This window comes from Labeo rohita, chromosome 4, assembly GCF_022985175.1.
Source record: "Labeo rohita strain BAU-BD-2019 chromosome 4, IGBB_LRoh.1.0, whole genome shotgun sequence".
NCBI classification, from domain to species: Eukaryota; Metazoa; Chordata; class Actinopteri; order Cypriniformes; family Cyprinidae; genus Labeo; species Labeo rohita.
This window is the reverse complement of record NC_066872.1, coordinates 45,966,127-45,982,317: the sequence shown is the minus strand read 5'-3', so window position 1 is coordinate 45,982,317 and position 16,191 is coordinate 45,966,127. Positions and strand designations below refer to the sequence as shown.

The 16,191-nt window shown below is 38.7% G+C and overlaps 1 protein-coding gene across 1 annotated transcript in view; it reads right to left on the bottom strand.

Annotated features, from left to right (window-relative positions):
- Positions 1-1,210: 1,210 nt before the first annotated feature.
- The window catches only part of syn3 (synapsin III), a 53,043-nt gene continuing 38,062 nt past the window's right edge, over positions 1,211-16,191 (bottom strand). The window contains exons 7-14 of the mRNA XM_051107725.1: positions 11,663-11,725; positions 10,445-10,587; positions 8,572-8,646; positions 8,378-8,480; positions 4,888-5,016; positions 4,763-4,805; positions 4,256-4,409; positions 1,211-4,165 (exon numbers count right to left, since the gene is read on the bottom strand). Coding sequence (XP_050963682.1) covers positions 4,042-4,165; positions 4,256-4,409; positions 4,763-4,805; positions 4,888-5,016; positions 8,378-8,480; positions 8,572-8,646; positions 10,445-10,587; positions 11,663-11,725 — 834 coding nt within the window. The 3' untranslated portion in view covers positions 1,211-4,041. The remainder of the gene's footprint in view (positions 4,166-4,255; positions 4,410-4,762; positions 4,806-4,887; positions 5,017-8,377; positions 8,481-8,571; positions 8,647-10,444; positions 10,588-11,662; positions 11,726-16,191) is intronic.

Sequence of the window (16,191 nt, the reverse complement as noted above, 5' to 3'; positions counted from 1 at the left end):
TAAAGTAAATAAATAAGTTACTAAATGAGCATATCAGGGCTGAACGCTTACATCTCTTTCTAGAAGCACCTTCTGATCAATGACAGATATTAACCTTCCCATAAAGTGACTTGCAGGAGGCTTTTTTCTTCTTACCTGTTTAAATGTATGTTTTAAATAAAACCATAAATTTAGTTACATAAGACTTCATTAGGAAAAATACGTTACTGATCAAATGAAATCAGTATCAACAAAATTAATCTTTGCACTACAGAGAAGCCCAGAAAAACACAAAAGTGCCATTTACAGACTGTTTAACGAGACTCTAGGGTATAATTAATATCATTATATTAATAGTAATAATCTTATAACATGTTTGAAGTATAAATGTTGAGAATGTAGAAAAATTAAATTATTTAAATAATTAAAATCGCCAATAGGTGGCGGCAAATCCCTGTCTTTGTCGCCGAATCATTTTTGCAATCGATTCGTTCAAACGGCTGAATCATTCAGGTACGAAGCAAGTGACTCGGTGCGTCCGAAATCGCGTACTGTCCGAGTAGGTACTACAAAAAGTAAATTCTATACAGTATGAAGATGTGCAGTATGAAAGAAATTCCAGACGTGTTGTAAAAGTCACATGAAGTGGGTCATCCGGGTACTTTTCGCCTGCTCCGCATACTGGAAGTATGATTTCGTACGCAGCTACTGTCTTTAAGAACGGGTCACCGAATCATTGACTCACTAGCAGTGTTGCCAAGTCCGCGGTTTTCCCACGGAAACGGGCTACTTTTCAAACCGTTGCCGCGGGTTAAAACGACCTCAAAAACGTCATATTTAGCACATGGAATGCGAATTTTACCAAGGGACCGTGATTGGGCTAGTTTTGAGTAGCAATTGGGCAGGTTTTGTTTTGAACACCTGGCAACCCTGCTCACTAGATTTGTTCAAAAACGCAGATTCTTTCATAGACCAAGCTGTGTTTTCTTGGAGATTGACTTTTGAAGTATTTTTGAGCATAAGTCAGACCAATGTCAGTGTTTCTAAAATGTAAGTCAAATATTAATTTCTTTGCTACTGAACTATAAACCTCAGTCTCACATTTGCATACCCACTTTATAATCATTAAAAAGCTGTCGCTCATCTCAGTTCACAATCTGCTGGTGTAGATTCAATATGCTAAGAGATCACTCACAATTCCCAGACAGCAATTAAACCACAATTGCAGCTGTTCATATTAAACACGATTGATTTTAATAGCATTTCCATTCATCAGAGACAGAATATAAAAAATAAAACCAAAACCAGAAAGAAGAAAGAGTGTATAACACATGAAGACACACGTGAAGCAGTGAGATACACAAACACAGACGCGTCATGCCACATTTACCGCGGTAAATCACCTCAGCATCTTCATTTAGATGCACACCGGGACGTGATTGATCACCAATATCAGCTGCTTCTGATTCACCGAGTCAATTAGAAATGAACTCGTGTTCTTCCGTTCGCGGCTGTTTGTGGTTTCTTAGTTCATTTGCTCTCATTCACACAACCTGTTATCACTGAAAACACCTCTCACAGTTCATGCAAACGTTCCTGACGACAACAACACTGAGGCAAAGATCCACACGGAGCTCTGAAAACAAGTCCGAATGATTCGAAAGAATCATATAAAAGATTCAGCGTCACAAAATCTCGAGCACGTTTGATTACTAGTTTGTCGGAGGCACAGAACATGATCAGAAGAACCTCAAACACGAGCTGAAGGAAACTCAAGACACGTGAAGCGTTTGAATCGCGCGAGTCGTTGGTTTTATGGCTTCGCTGCGCGTTATTCGGTGCGATTCATTCAAACGGAAGCGAACGACACGTCAGAAAAACAGCAAATCGATTCTCACAGAACACCTCGAGAGTTTGGTCCTTTTTAAAAAGCCGAACGGAAACGTCAAATCAAACACCGTACTGTACAATATTAATGTGAATATTAATTATGAACACAATCTCACTGGTTCTTTCATAAATTGAAGATTGAACGTAGGTCAGAATGAAAAGCGTTCGGTTCATTTAACCCATTTCAAACGCTTAGAATATATTCTAAGAACATTTAGCTAACCTTCCCATAAAACCTTATGTTCTCTGAACGCTCAAAATGTTTAGTTGTTTCATTTTCTCGGTTCATTCCATCTTATCTTGCAAACACTGTGGGAATGTTACTTTTGAATGAACGTTCTGAATCAAACAGTACCATTTAAAAATGTTAAATGAATGTTTTGAGAACACTTTTAAAGAACAGATAACGAATGTTCTACTAATGTTACTGGAAGAACGTTTGTTCATAGCGTTGCCAGAACGTTCTGAGAACATTCCCTGTTAGCTGAGAGTGTGTGTTTTTCAGGATGTTCTTCTCCTGCATTGCTTTAAATGAGATGTATCTGCACGTCTTTGGAACGGTACAGATTCAGCAGACGCCAGAGACACCGGAGAAGAACCGACAGAAGCTCAAGTAGATCGTGGAGCTTCATAAAGGGAAGATTGATGTCAGGTGGAAGACGGAGCTCTATTCCTGCACGGGAATATTGCTGCTCGATACTCGTTTGCATCAGATCTGACGATGGCTTTAGACACGCGACACGCTCCTGCTGGAAGAGACAGAGAGAATCTGCAGGAACGCACCGATTCACTCCCATCTGATTCATGACAAACATCACACTGAATCACTGAACACAAATCAAACGAGAGAGAGAGAGAGAGAGAGAGAGAGTTGATCACAGCGGCTCTCAACCTTCACTATCAGACACAGTATCTAATGGCTGTAACAAGTTTTTCAAAAAAATGTTTTAAAAGTTTTAATTTATAAATATATTAAAATAATAATAAAAAAAATAATTACATTTATTAAAAAATCATAATAAATAATTGTATTAAATTATATTATGTATATGACTTAAAAATAAATTAAATATAATTATTAAATAATATAAGAAAATTAACTGAATGTTCATTGCAGTTCACTTGTGACCCTAATCCACAAAACCAGTCTTAAATAGCACTGGTATATTTGTAGCGATAGACAACAATACATTTTATGGGTCAAAATTGTACATTTTTCTTTTACGCCAAAAATCATTAGGATATTAAGTAAAGATATTCTGTAAATTTCCTACTGTAAATATATCAAAAGTTAATTTTTGATTAGTGATATGCATTGCTACGAACTTCATTTGGACAACTTTCAAGGTGATTTTCTCAATATTTCAATTGTTTTGCATCCTCACATTCCAGATTTTCAAATATCTGAATCTCGTCTGACTATCCTAACAAACCACACATCAGTGGAAAGCTTATTTATTCACTTTCAGATGATGTAAAAACCTCAATTTTAACAAATTGGCCCTTATGACTGGTTTTGTGGTCCATGGTCACACATGGTTGTTCCACTTTTTTGTGTTAATGGAATAAAGTTTTTAAAAATAGTTTCACTCAGTAATTATTTAGTAACTAAAAACATATTCCATATAGAAATTTCCATGAATTATTACAATTATTACAAATGATTGCTGTGGAAGGAAATAAATAAACAAACAAACAAACAAATAAATAAATAGAATGGCATTTTTCATCTTGAATTTTGGTCTTTTTGGCTTATATTTATGAGCTTAAAAGTGACATATTTTGCAGCACTGACACTGTTATTAAACTAAACAGAACTGAATAAACACTGAACTGAATTGATCTGAATAATGACGCTGTTTTACAGCTCAGATTGAGTTTGTGATGAAGTCTGCATCACTGATTCTCTTATTTTTCTGTTTATTTTCAATAATATTTGAAGTGCTGCAGAAATAAATGTGACTTATTTTAAAGCTTGTTGAGAGCCGCTGGTTTGTCAAGTCTAAAAAATCTTCCATTAAAACAAAACATGAGATACGATGGACTGATGACGGCTCATCAAAGGCCTTCATCCACGTATGTTTGTTTGACGGCGGATTATTTAATGAACTGTAACTGATCAAAAACACAGATGTGACGCGCCGCCATCAGACCAGCGTGTGTTTGCGTGCGTTAGTCGGAGAACAGGCTGGCGAAGGACTGGCGGAGGCTGCGGATGGTTTCTGCTTTGGCCTCGTCGTCCGTCAGGTTTCCACGCAGCGTCTCGCTGAAGGTGTTGGTGAGCGACTGCGATTTACTGCAAGACACAACGAGCGTCCATCAACACTGATCTCAGATCAGAAACGCATCATTCATCGCTGAAAGACGGAGATAAACAGACTCTTACTTGAGCTGTGCAGGTTGTTTCTGGGATCCAGCTCCGCTGGAGGGAATGGGACCGGGCTGGAAGGCTTGACTGGGCGAGGTAGTGGCAGATCGGGCGCGCTGAGGAGACGCCTGACCCGACTGAGACGGAGAAGCAGAGCCCGAACGAGGACCACCTGCACACACACGCGTTAGTGACTCACCTGTTGAGCAGACACTGGAAATAAAATGAGTGTTTTAGGAGTCTCTTCTGCTTAAAATGTCTGCATTTGTTTGATCATTAAACACAGCAAAAATGTGAAATATTATTGTGCTTTAAGTCTTCATGTGACACTGAAGACTGCAGTAATGATGCTGAAAATTCAGCTGCGCATCACAGAAATAAATTACATTTTAACAGATTCACACTGAAAAGAGTTATTTTAAATAGTAATATTATTTCACATTTTTTACTGTATTTGTGATTCAATAAATGCAGCTTTGGTGAACAGAAGAGACGTCTTTCTGTGCTTATGAGTGTGTTGTTCACCTGGAGCTCGTCTCGGTTGAGTCGTCTGCGGTCCAGGTTGAGTCTACACACACACACACACACAGGTGTTAAACTCCACAGACTGATGCTCAGGTTGAGTGTAAATGAGTGTGTGATTGCGATACCTTAGTGGACGTGAGCGGCGTTGTGACTCCCAGCAGAGCGAAGGCCATCTTACTCATGACCAGATCACAGATCAGCTGCCGGTCCTCCTCCACATGTTCACCGATCAGAGGCATCGAGCTGTCCATCACCTGACCAAAACACACACACACAGCTCAGATTTACCCACCAAAGCAAAGGAAATATACAATTATGCTTTGCATAAAAATGAAGCCATTAGAGTTGTTTTGCACTGACAAACATGAAAATAACATCGCATGCAGCACAGTAAAACCAGTATGAATGTTTTGACTTCATGTCATCTTATTTTATTTTATTTTATTTTTTTTTTCTCTGTCTTTTGTGAATTTTCTGGTGTGTATTATGTGGCTCTGTATTGTTATTTGTTTTGGTGTGAAAATTGGAAAATGTAAACAATTGAATAAAAATTAATAAAAAGTTTAATGACAAATTAAAAATGAATTCTTATTACTTCAAAAAACAAAACAAACAAACAAAAAAACATGAATAAATAAATGCTTGTGTAATATAGTTGTGAAAATGATCCTGTGTGGTGGACAGAAAAAGTTAGGACACCCTTTTGAATTCCAATGGTTTTCCGTATCAGGACATCATTAAAAAAATGGTCTTTGGCTGGTCTTAAAATTTTGAAAATAAAACCTCAGATGAACAACAACACATGACAAATTGCACTGTGTCATTATTTACTGAACAAAAATAAAGCCAAAATGGAAAAGCCATGTGTGACAAAGCTAGGACACCCTTACTGTTAACACTGGAATTAAGAGGATAAATAACAGTCAGGCACTGATAATTAAACACCTTTGATTAACTGATCATCATCAGTCTGAGCGCCTCTAGAAAAGCATAAGCTTTGTCAGTTTGCTGGTCTGGAGCCTTCAGGTGTGTGTTAACACAATGCCAAGGAGGTAAGACATCAGCAATCATCTTAGAGAAGCAGTTGTTGCTGCTTTCAATCTGAGAAGAGTAATATGGCCAATTCCAAATAATTTGAAGTTTATTCACAAGTGGAAGACATTTAAAACAGACACCTCTCCTTCCAGGAGTGGACGTCCCAGAAAGTTCACCCCCAGAACAGACCGTGTAGAGCTCAGAGAAATGACAGACAACCCAAGAACTACACCTCAGACTCTACAGGCCTCAGTTCACATGTTAAATGATGAAGTTCATGACAATACCATTAGAAAAATATGTGACAAAAATGGCATGTTCGGAAGGGTTGGCAGAAGAAAGCCTCTTCTATCTAAAAAAAACACTGCAGCACAGTTTAGGTCTGCAAAGTTGCATCTGAACAAAACACAAGTCTTCTAGAATAATGTCCTTTGAACAGACAAGAGCGAAGTGGAGATGTTTGGCCATAATGCACAGCGCCAAGTTTGGTGAAAACCTAAAGAGCACATCAGCACAAACACCTCATACCAAAAGACAAGCATGCTGGAGGAGGGCTGGTCATTTTGGGCTTGTTTTGTAGCCACAGGACCTGAACACCTCACAGTCACTGAGTTGACCAAGAACTCCTCTGTATATCAAAGTATTCTAGAGTCAAATGTGAGGGCATCTGTCCCACATCTAAAGTTGGGCCAAAACTGGGTCATGCAACAGGACAATGATCCCAAGCACAGCAGCAAATCTACAACAGAATGGCTGAAAAGAAAAGAATCAAGGTGTTGCAACAGCCCAGTCAAAGTCCAGAGCTCATCCTGACTCAAATGCTGTGGTGAGAGCTGTGCATAAGCAAATGCCCACAAACCTCAATAAACTGGAGCAACGTTGAAAAGAAGAGCGGTCCAGATTCCTCCAGAACGATGTGAGACACTGATAAAGTCACACAGAAAATGAATGCTTCAAGTTATTGCTGCTAAAATTGGATCTACAAGTAACTGGGTGGAGGGTGTAACAGGGCGTCCTAACTTTGTCACACATGGCCTTTCCCTCTTGGCTGTATTTTTGTTAAACAGATAATGACACAGTGTGATGTCATGTGATGATGTTTATCTGAGGATTTATTTTCTACATTTTAAGACCTGCCAAGGACCAGATATTTTTTTATTATGTCCTGATACAGAAAACCATGAAATTCAATAGGGTGTCTGAACTTTTCCACATGACTGTATTTACTAACAGCATGTAAAAATCATATTAAAATAATTTAAAATAAAGTGCAACAAATGCTATTGATCAACAAATATTACTGATATAATACTATAATTCTTGTTAATATTTTGATTTTATTGTATTTTTATATTTCTGTTTTTAATTTTAGTTTTAAAAAAATGTGTGTTTTTAAATCTCTTTTATTTTTTAAAATCTCTTTTATTCATTTTTATTTCACTTTCACTTTTAGTTATTTTAGGGAAATGAAAAAAATGTTAGCTTGGCCACATTTGGAGCACGAAAGCAGTCTTAAGTATCATGGCTATATTTGTAGCAATAGCCAACAATACATTGTATGGGTCAAAATTCAAGATTTTTCTTTTATACCAAAATCATTAGGGTATTAAGTAAAGATCATGTTCCATGAAAATATTTTGTAAATTTCCTACCGTAAATATATCAAAACTTCATTTTTGAGTAGTAATATGCATTGCCAAGAACTTCATTTGCACAACTTTAAAGGTGATTTTCTCAATATTTAGATTTTTTTGCACCGTCAGATTCCAGATTTTCAAATAGTTGTATCTTTTTCAAATATTGTCCTATTATAACAAACCATACATGAATGGAAAGCTTATTTATTAAATTAAAAAATGACCCTTATGACTGGTTTTGTGTTTCAGGGTCACAAATATAAATGTAAACAAGTAATATATATATATATATATATTTTCAGTAAACATTAATTTTGTTTCAAGCAATGCATTTTTTTATGCTTTTAGTATTAGCTATTGATAATAACCCTGTTTACAACTGTACTTAAAAATGTTTCACATTATTTGAAATAAAAATGTGCTGCAGACTGCAGTGATCTTCTGCGTCCACTGAGAGGCGCTGTTCACACTCAACACGGACACAATGACTTTTATGGAAAGTAATGCATTATGTAACTTTTGCATCACATTTTGTCACCTGGGCAGGGCTTGCTTATTAATTTTTAAAAACAAAGACCCAAAAGTTTTAATTCTGGCAACTGTAAGCGCCCTTTCACACCAAAAGTGAAAATAACAAGCCTCATGCTGAAGGAAGTGTCAGTTTCTCTCAACACAGGGACTGGAGAGCTGTCAGTGAATATATGGGAAAAAGCAATTCTGATATTTCATTGTGAATTTAAAAGTGATGCATTACTTTATTAGTTACTTGGGAAAAGAAATGTGATTACATAACTTGTTTTTCGTAATGCATTACCCCTAAAACTGTTTACGGATGATGAAGCAGAAGCCAGGAACATTTGACGGCTATAATAGAGCTGAGCAGTGACAGATCTCCACACAGGGCATTGTGGGAACATGTAATGAACGGTGGGAAAGATCAGACCTCTATGATGTAGTCCTTCCCGTCTTTGCCGTGGACGGCTTTGACCGCGCAGATATCCAAACCTCCGAACATCTCCGCGCACGAGTCCACCCAAAGACGATACCTGCAGACGCACAACGGAGACGATCAGCTGACCGACACACACCTGATCTGATCCATGAGAGTGTGTGTGTGTGTGTGTGTGTGATTGACACCTGTCCGTCATGGCGATCTGCTCCAGCATGGCTGAACCTGTGTTGGCCTTCCAGTTCCCTGAGATGGACGTCCTCCTAAAACACACACACATCCATCTTTTCATGATGATGTGTTTTTTTTGTTTTTTGACTCAAAAGAGAAAATGCTTTAAGCGTTTTAAAATACACATCTTTTTTCAGTTATTTCTTAAGATTTTCTTTTTTTTTTTGGCTGAGAGCAACCATATGCAACCGGTGTTGTTTTACTTTCTTTCTTGCATCAGGGCTCATACAGATTCTGCAAAATAAAAATTCAAAGCACTTTTAAAGCACTACTTTTTTGATGTTCAAGGGCTTCAAAGAGATCTCACTTACAGTTTGATGTTTTCTATTGTTTAAGAAAAAAATTCAGAAAAAAAGAAGCGCAAAACCGCAAGTCCCGATCTGAATAATGATTCGCGAACCATCATTTCAGTTCAGGACTGGAAGCGCGCGGATCACAAACCCGTTTCGAAGTTCTGAGACGTTTCTCAGTACGCATTTTGAGAAGTCTTGTAATCAAGAGTTTGAATCAATCAGAGCGTTTCCATCTTAAATGACTCACTCAATTGATTCGGTTCATCTGTTCCCCTTTTTGCGTCTTCAGCCATGTTTACAGACACTGTCAGTGCTACTACAGGTTTACCTTGATAATTTAAACTGGATTAAACTAAAATAGGCAAAAATAAATAAATAATTAAAAATAATGATGTTTTTTAATTGTGTGAAAAGAGCTTATTAAAAAGTTAAACAGTTACAGATACAGTACCTCTTTAGGAGTATTGCTATTTTCAAGGCCTTAAATTTCAAAAAGTCATATTCAAGTACTTCCAACCCTGTTCTATATTCATTTACTCCTCATTCATTTAAAATAATTTATCATTTAATCATTTTATTATTCTATCTTATTATTTAAAACAATCATTTTAAACCATTTCCATACTCACTTCATTGATTCATTAACGTATTAGACCGTTATATTATATTATAGTTTTGTATTGTTTATTAATTTTGTAATTTTGTATTGTTTAGTCTTATGACTGTGTCTCAAGGCCTGTTTGTCTTCATGAATCAGCGATACGAGGGAATGTTGATGGAAACTCAAGGTTTATGGATGTTGTTGTGAATCAGTTTGGTCTAACGCTACTTGTCGAATGTGTGTTCATCAGATGAAATCTGAGCATTGAAACAGACTATCCAATAAACTCATCATCGTCATCACGCATCTGCTCTTCTCTGGCTTTGCTCAGTCAACTCCTTGGCTGACAGAAGACTGTTAATACAGGTTTGGCTACCAGACAACACTTCCTGCTAACAGATTTTTGGGTATTAGACAATTCAGCTGAGTAGCTCTTCTGTTGCCAGACAAAAAAAACAAATATTTTCTGACAGGATCTGGCATCCAGGGCTGGATCTGATATTTCTGGTGTGGACGCATGATCTAACAGAGGTGATTCATGTGCAATAACATTTTAAAGCATTAGTCATTTTTTTAATTGATAAAATTAAAACATTTAGAGACAAACGCAGTAATAATGTGGTAAAAACATGTTCACATTCAAAACTTTTTTTGCTTTTTTTCACATTTACATTAGAAAAATATTAAGTTAGAACTGTTTTATAACGATTCTCGAGGTCCAAACAAATGTGGAATATGAAAATAGTACAGATTTTTGACACACACACACACACACACGGGTCAAGCATCTTTCACATCTTTCACATGCTACATCACATCTGTCCAGTGCCACACCACTGGCGACTCTGGTTACCCACAAACCCCAGCAGACGCCAGTGCAGGGAGGGACGCTTCACACTCACACACACACACACACACACACACACGTGTTCTCACATGTAGGCTTTGTAGTTGCTGCCGATCTTCTGGATGCGGATGTCATATTTGGAGTCGACGAAGGGCTCGGCCGTGGCGTAGGTTTTAGCGATGGCCACAACACTGGTGATGTCCTGAAAATCATTGGCCGTCTCCACCTTAATCTGCCACACAAACACACATCAAACATTACTCATTATCCATCTGGAGCAACAGAATGAAGCATTCAGTAAAACGCATTCAATAAAATACTTTACACTAATGTAAATAAGGGTGAACTGAGTGTATATTTAATTTGACATTAATTCAAAGTGCGTTTTTTAAAACTGTGTTTACAAAACAAAGCATGATCATAAAAGTGTCTTTCTTTAAGTATCTTTTATTTCATTACCTGCAAAGACATACAAATGTATTCTACTATCATTTACTACAAAACCAGTCATTTATGTGAAACCTGCTCAAGGGAAAAGTTCTGATGAACTTCTGTACATACTTCCTGTGTTTCAGGAAATTACAGACAATGATGTGAACATGACACCGTGACCCCTGTGACCCCAACTCACTGTAACTGTGTAACGACTGAGCAAGTTTTTAATGTTTCTGAAAGTCTCACTAAGGCTGCGTTTATTGAATCAAAAACACAGTAAAAATGTGAAATATTATTCTAATTCAAAACAGCTGTTTTCTATGTGAATATCTGTTAAACTGTAATTGATTTCTGTGATGCGCAGCTGAATTTTCAGCATCATTACTTCAGTCTTCAGTGTCACATGATCATCAGAAATCATTCTAACATTTGATTTGCTGCTTTATAATTACTAGCAATGTTGAAAGCAGTTATACAAATAATTTTCTATTTCAAATAATTGCTCTTCTTTTAAACTTTCCATTCATCTGTGAATCATGAAAAGTCTAACGCATCACACTGTGTAAATAAACTATGATGCTCTGGAGGATCAGATTAAAGCGCTGCTGAATTACAGCCAGTCTCTTACACATCTGACAACTATAAAGACCAATGAGTGATGAGATGAAGAGGTGAAACATCACTTCTCTTTAGAAGATTCTGGAAAACCCCATCATACTGTACCTCCACCCAAACCTCAGGGACACTGATCTGAGCTCATGAGAGGAACAGACCTCCACCCTCAACACACACACACTAAACAAACACGCTCGCAAACTTCACAGACGGCCCAATCAGGACGCAGTGTGTGTGATGACATCATCGGGTCCTACCTTGCCCATGCCGGCGTGGGCGTGTCCCATCTTCACCACCACTGGGAATGATGCGGCGGGCAGCTGGAGGAGACAAGAGAGGTATTTTAGGCTGATGACGGTTTTATCGTGACTGGAACGTTCTGAGAACGCCATGCGAGGAGACGAATCACCACCACAGACAGACGCCCAACAACACCAACACACGTCAACATGCACACGGACACACCTGATCAACACACACAGAGTGAGTCTGAATCAGTTTGACACTCATTATGAGGCCGGAGCAGAAACAGCAACTCATTTCTCTTTTTCAACAGTGCAGAGTGACGCTGCGCTTGCACAACACAGATAAAGGTTATTATCAGTGAACGTTACCTCACCAGAGGGTTGAGGACTAAACCCAACGCGTCATTAAACAAACAATTCCATTCTGCATAAACACAAGATTTCTAGCACTGTTGTTAGATTAGTTTCACCTTGACTACATTGCATCCTCAAAAAAATCTGACTACAATGCAAAAAAGTATTTGTAAATAAAAGTATATATAAAAAATACACCATGTTAAAAAAAAAAAAAAAATTAAGGTTATGAGAATAAAGTCGTAATAGTTTGAGAATAAAGTTGAAGTTACAAGAATAAATATATTTCAACTTTATTCTTGTAATATTTTGATTTTATTCTCATAGTATTTCGACTTTTTTCTCACAGTATTTTAACCTTATTCTTGAAATATTATGACTTCAATTTCATATATATATATATATTTTTTACGTGGCCCTAAAACACTGTTGTACAAAAGTTTCCGGTCAATTATATTTAAAAAAAAATACATAGAATACATAACATTTTTACTCACCAAGGACACATTAGACTGATCTAAAGTGCCAGATTTCATTTCACTGAATTTCTATTCATCTGTGAAAATTAAAAATAAAACAGTTTTTACAAAAATATTAATGATTTTAACACTGCTAATAATCAGAAATGTTTCTTGAGCAGCCAATCAGCATATCAGAATGATTTCTGAAGGACACTGAAGACTGGAGTAATGATGCTGAGAATTCAGGTTTAAACTCAGCAGTAAATTACATTTTAACAGATATTCACATAGAAAACAGCTGTTTTAAATGGTAATAATATTTTACATTTTGACTGTATTTTGATCAAATAAATGCAGCCTTGGTGAGCAGAAGAGACTTCTTTCAAAAACATTTGAACAGTAGCATATATAAAAATAAGTGCACATATTTGTGTGTCTTTCCATTTAAGTGTGCATCAGCGTTGAGGAATTCCTCAGGAAACACTCTCTCTCACACACACAAAGGCGCCTGTGAAAGTGGCCATATGAGGGCAGGTTTGGCTGAACACAGCAGCATTTCCTCTACGAGAGACGACCAGCCAATTATCTGTCTCCGTCTGTCTGCTGAAGGGCATCACCACATCCCTCGACATTCCCAGACAAACGGTCCGGAAGAGCGTCCCGCTGCAGCGCGCGTCACACACCCGACACGCGATGATGTCCGAGCAGATCGCAGTCACAGCAGAACATCGACATATAATGAAAACACGACAGAAGTCAAAACACAAATCTTTAAATGAGAACAGATGTAGTGCACACTAATGAGGGCTCGATTCACTCCAGCAGCTGCTCAAATTAGTCGCTTTTCCGGTCTGAACGATCAGCGGCAAACACTGCAGACTCGCACGTCTGGAAGAACTTTCACAACACGCCCTCATTTACCGCAAGCGCCGGCCGATAGGTAGACTGGAGTGAAAACAGACGGAGTAATACTGAAACTGAGACGGAGGGGGGTGATTCCCAAACGCTCCGGTGTGACATTCCAGCGCTCCGGCCGTCCCGTCAGTGTGTAGGTGAGAGCGTGAGCTCCTCGGGGGCTTTCCAGCACTGCTGACGCTGATGTTCTGCACACAAACTAGAGCGCTGGTGTGAAACAATGAGCGTCAGTCACACCAGAGCATCACTGCGTGTTCATCTGGTAAACAAGCGTTTAGAGCTCAAACACACGTGTGGAAACTCTGCTGTATCTATCCGTCTATCTATCTATCTATCTATCTATATATCTTCCATCCATCTATTACCTATCAATCCATCTATCATCCATCCATCCATCATTCATCCGTCTGTCTGTCCATCCATCCATTCATCATCCATCCATCATCCATTAATCCTTTTATCCAGCTATCATCCATCCATTCATCATCCATCCATCCTTCCATTCATCTGTCCGTCCATCCTTTTATCCATCTATCATCCATCCATCATCCATCCATCATCCATCCATCCATCCGTCCGTCCTTCCATTCATCTGTCCGTCCATCCATCCATCCATCATCTATCAGTCCATCTATCGTCCATCCATACGTCCGTCCGTCCATCCATCCGTTCACCTATCTACCTATCTATCTATCTATCTATCTATCTATCTATCTATCTATCTATCTCTGATAGGTCTGTAATGAATCGTGTCAATCTTCCATCATGTTCATAACTGTCTGTCTTTTAACTGAATCTTGTTCACGTTGCAGTGAGTCAAATCTGAAGTGATGTTATATAAGATGTGCTGTCAGTGTGAGTGATGGATGTTTGCACGTATCGTGTAATTACAGATGCCGCCGCTGCTGAACGTGTCCTGATGCGCTCTCGAAACAAACGCGTTTGACGTCTGATTGAAGCTGCCGTCTCTACATAAAGAAGCAGATCGAGGAGTTCTGATGCCCCATTTACGGTCAAACACAGGTTCAGATTTCCTCACACGTGTGAACACTGCAATGTCCTGCCTGAGGAACGTGTCCAGCACAGATCCTGACTGATGTGTCCTGATGTAACATCTAACCCGACCACTGACTGAACATCTCCTGAAACACAGCCAGCTGCTCTAGAAGGCTCCGGTCTGCTGGGCCCTGCTGCCATCTGCTTTTATTCAGGTCTCCGGTCAGGGGTTCGGACACATCAGAGGGGAGCTGCAGGTCTGGGAACAGCTGGATGATGCTGTGCATCTATATTTAGCAGCGGACGGGTTCGTTCGGTTTCACTACTGAGGTTTGATTCAGATCCCCACAGCTGCTCGTATCTCCTAAAGGAGCAAAACACCAGAACAGACTGTAAAACAGACCTATAAAACCTGAATGCAAACTTAACATTCACACAGAACAGGGGGCGTTCACACGTCCATGCCAATGCGCTGCTTTTCCATTGTTTTTCTATGTAAACATGCATTAGATGGACTTATATGACCGCTGCGCTCACGTCAAGTTGGCAAGGGAACCGTTTTATTTGGCGCCAACAGCGCAAAGATCTCGAGACGTGATTTTAAGGCGTGACGCAATAATGAAATCGTGTTGCCGTCAAATAAAACAGTTGCCATGACAACTTGCTACTGTAAACAAAAGCTTGCAACCTTTGCCCCGCCTCCAGGGTCTTCTGATTGGCTAAACATGAATGCAACAGTCATACAGGTCTGTCTACTGCATTTACATAGAAAAAAGGGGAAAAGTTGCGCACTGGAATGGAAAAACGCGTTCTGTGTGATCGGCCCTTTACTGAAATGACCCAAACACAACACGAAGGGTTAAAAATCCTCGCAAGCACGCCACATTATGTAAATAACAGCTGGCTTTCAGTAACTGACTGTGTTTGTTTGTGTGTCAGGAATCACCCGCAGCGCTCCGTCCAGTTCACCTCAAACACACCCGCCGGTCAGAGCTGACCAAACCACCGGAGCGCATGAGAACACTAACACACTATTAAACACGGAGACTCCAGCTTTATGTGAAAGATCTCAGGAGAAATCCTGATCTGGAGTGGATCTTGTGCTCATAAACACGAGGAAACAATACATGGTCATATTTTGAGTTGGGTGGTGTATACCAACTGTTATAAATATACTTTTGTGTCTGAAGCCTTTTGTCTTTGGAACAAATATAATAGATTTATGCTTTTTTATTAGGTTTTCAATTGTATGAGAGTCTATTTATGTGAAGGACCACTTTAGCCCAACCGTAGCCGTATCTAGTTTCCTGTATTTTGATCTTCTTTTTTCAGATACTGTTACTTAAATATTTACACAAACAGAACAGAACAGACTGGAGCTGATTCATGGCTGTGTGCTTCCTTTCCTACAACAGACTGTAGGTAAAATCCACCTCATCCATCTCGTTACTATTTCAGTATTTACTAGAATAAGTACAGTTCACAGACGAACTTCGCAGTTGGCTTGAGAAAGATCTGTCTGAAAGTTTGAAATAACTTTGAAAAGCTTAAAGTGGGAAGTGGAACTCACACACGTTTCTAGCATGAATGAGCATGTTGCTACCACGATAACATGTTGCTGGCATTATTTCACATGAATTTGCATGTCGCTAGCACGATTTAACATTAATTATGTCACTAACATGATCTAGCATGTCGACAGCATGATTCTAGCATGATTAGCACGTTACTAGCATGTTGCTATCATGATTAACTTGTTACTAACATGATTATAGAACGATTAGCGTGTTATTAACATGCCGCTAACATGTTTCT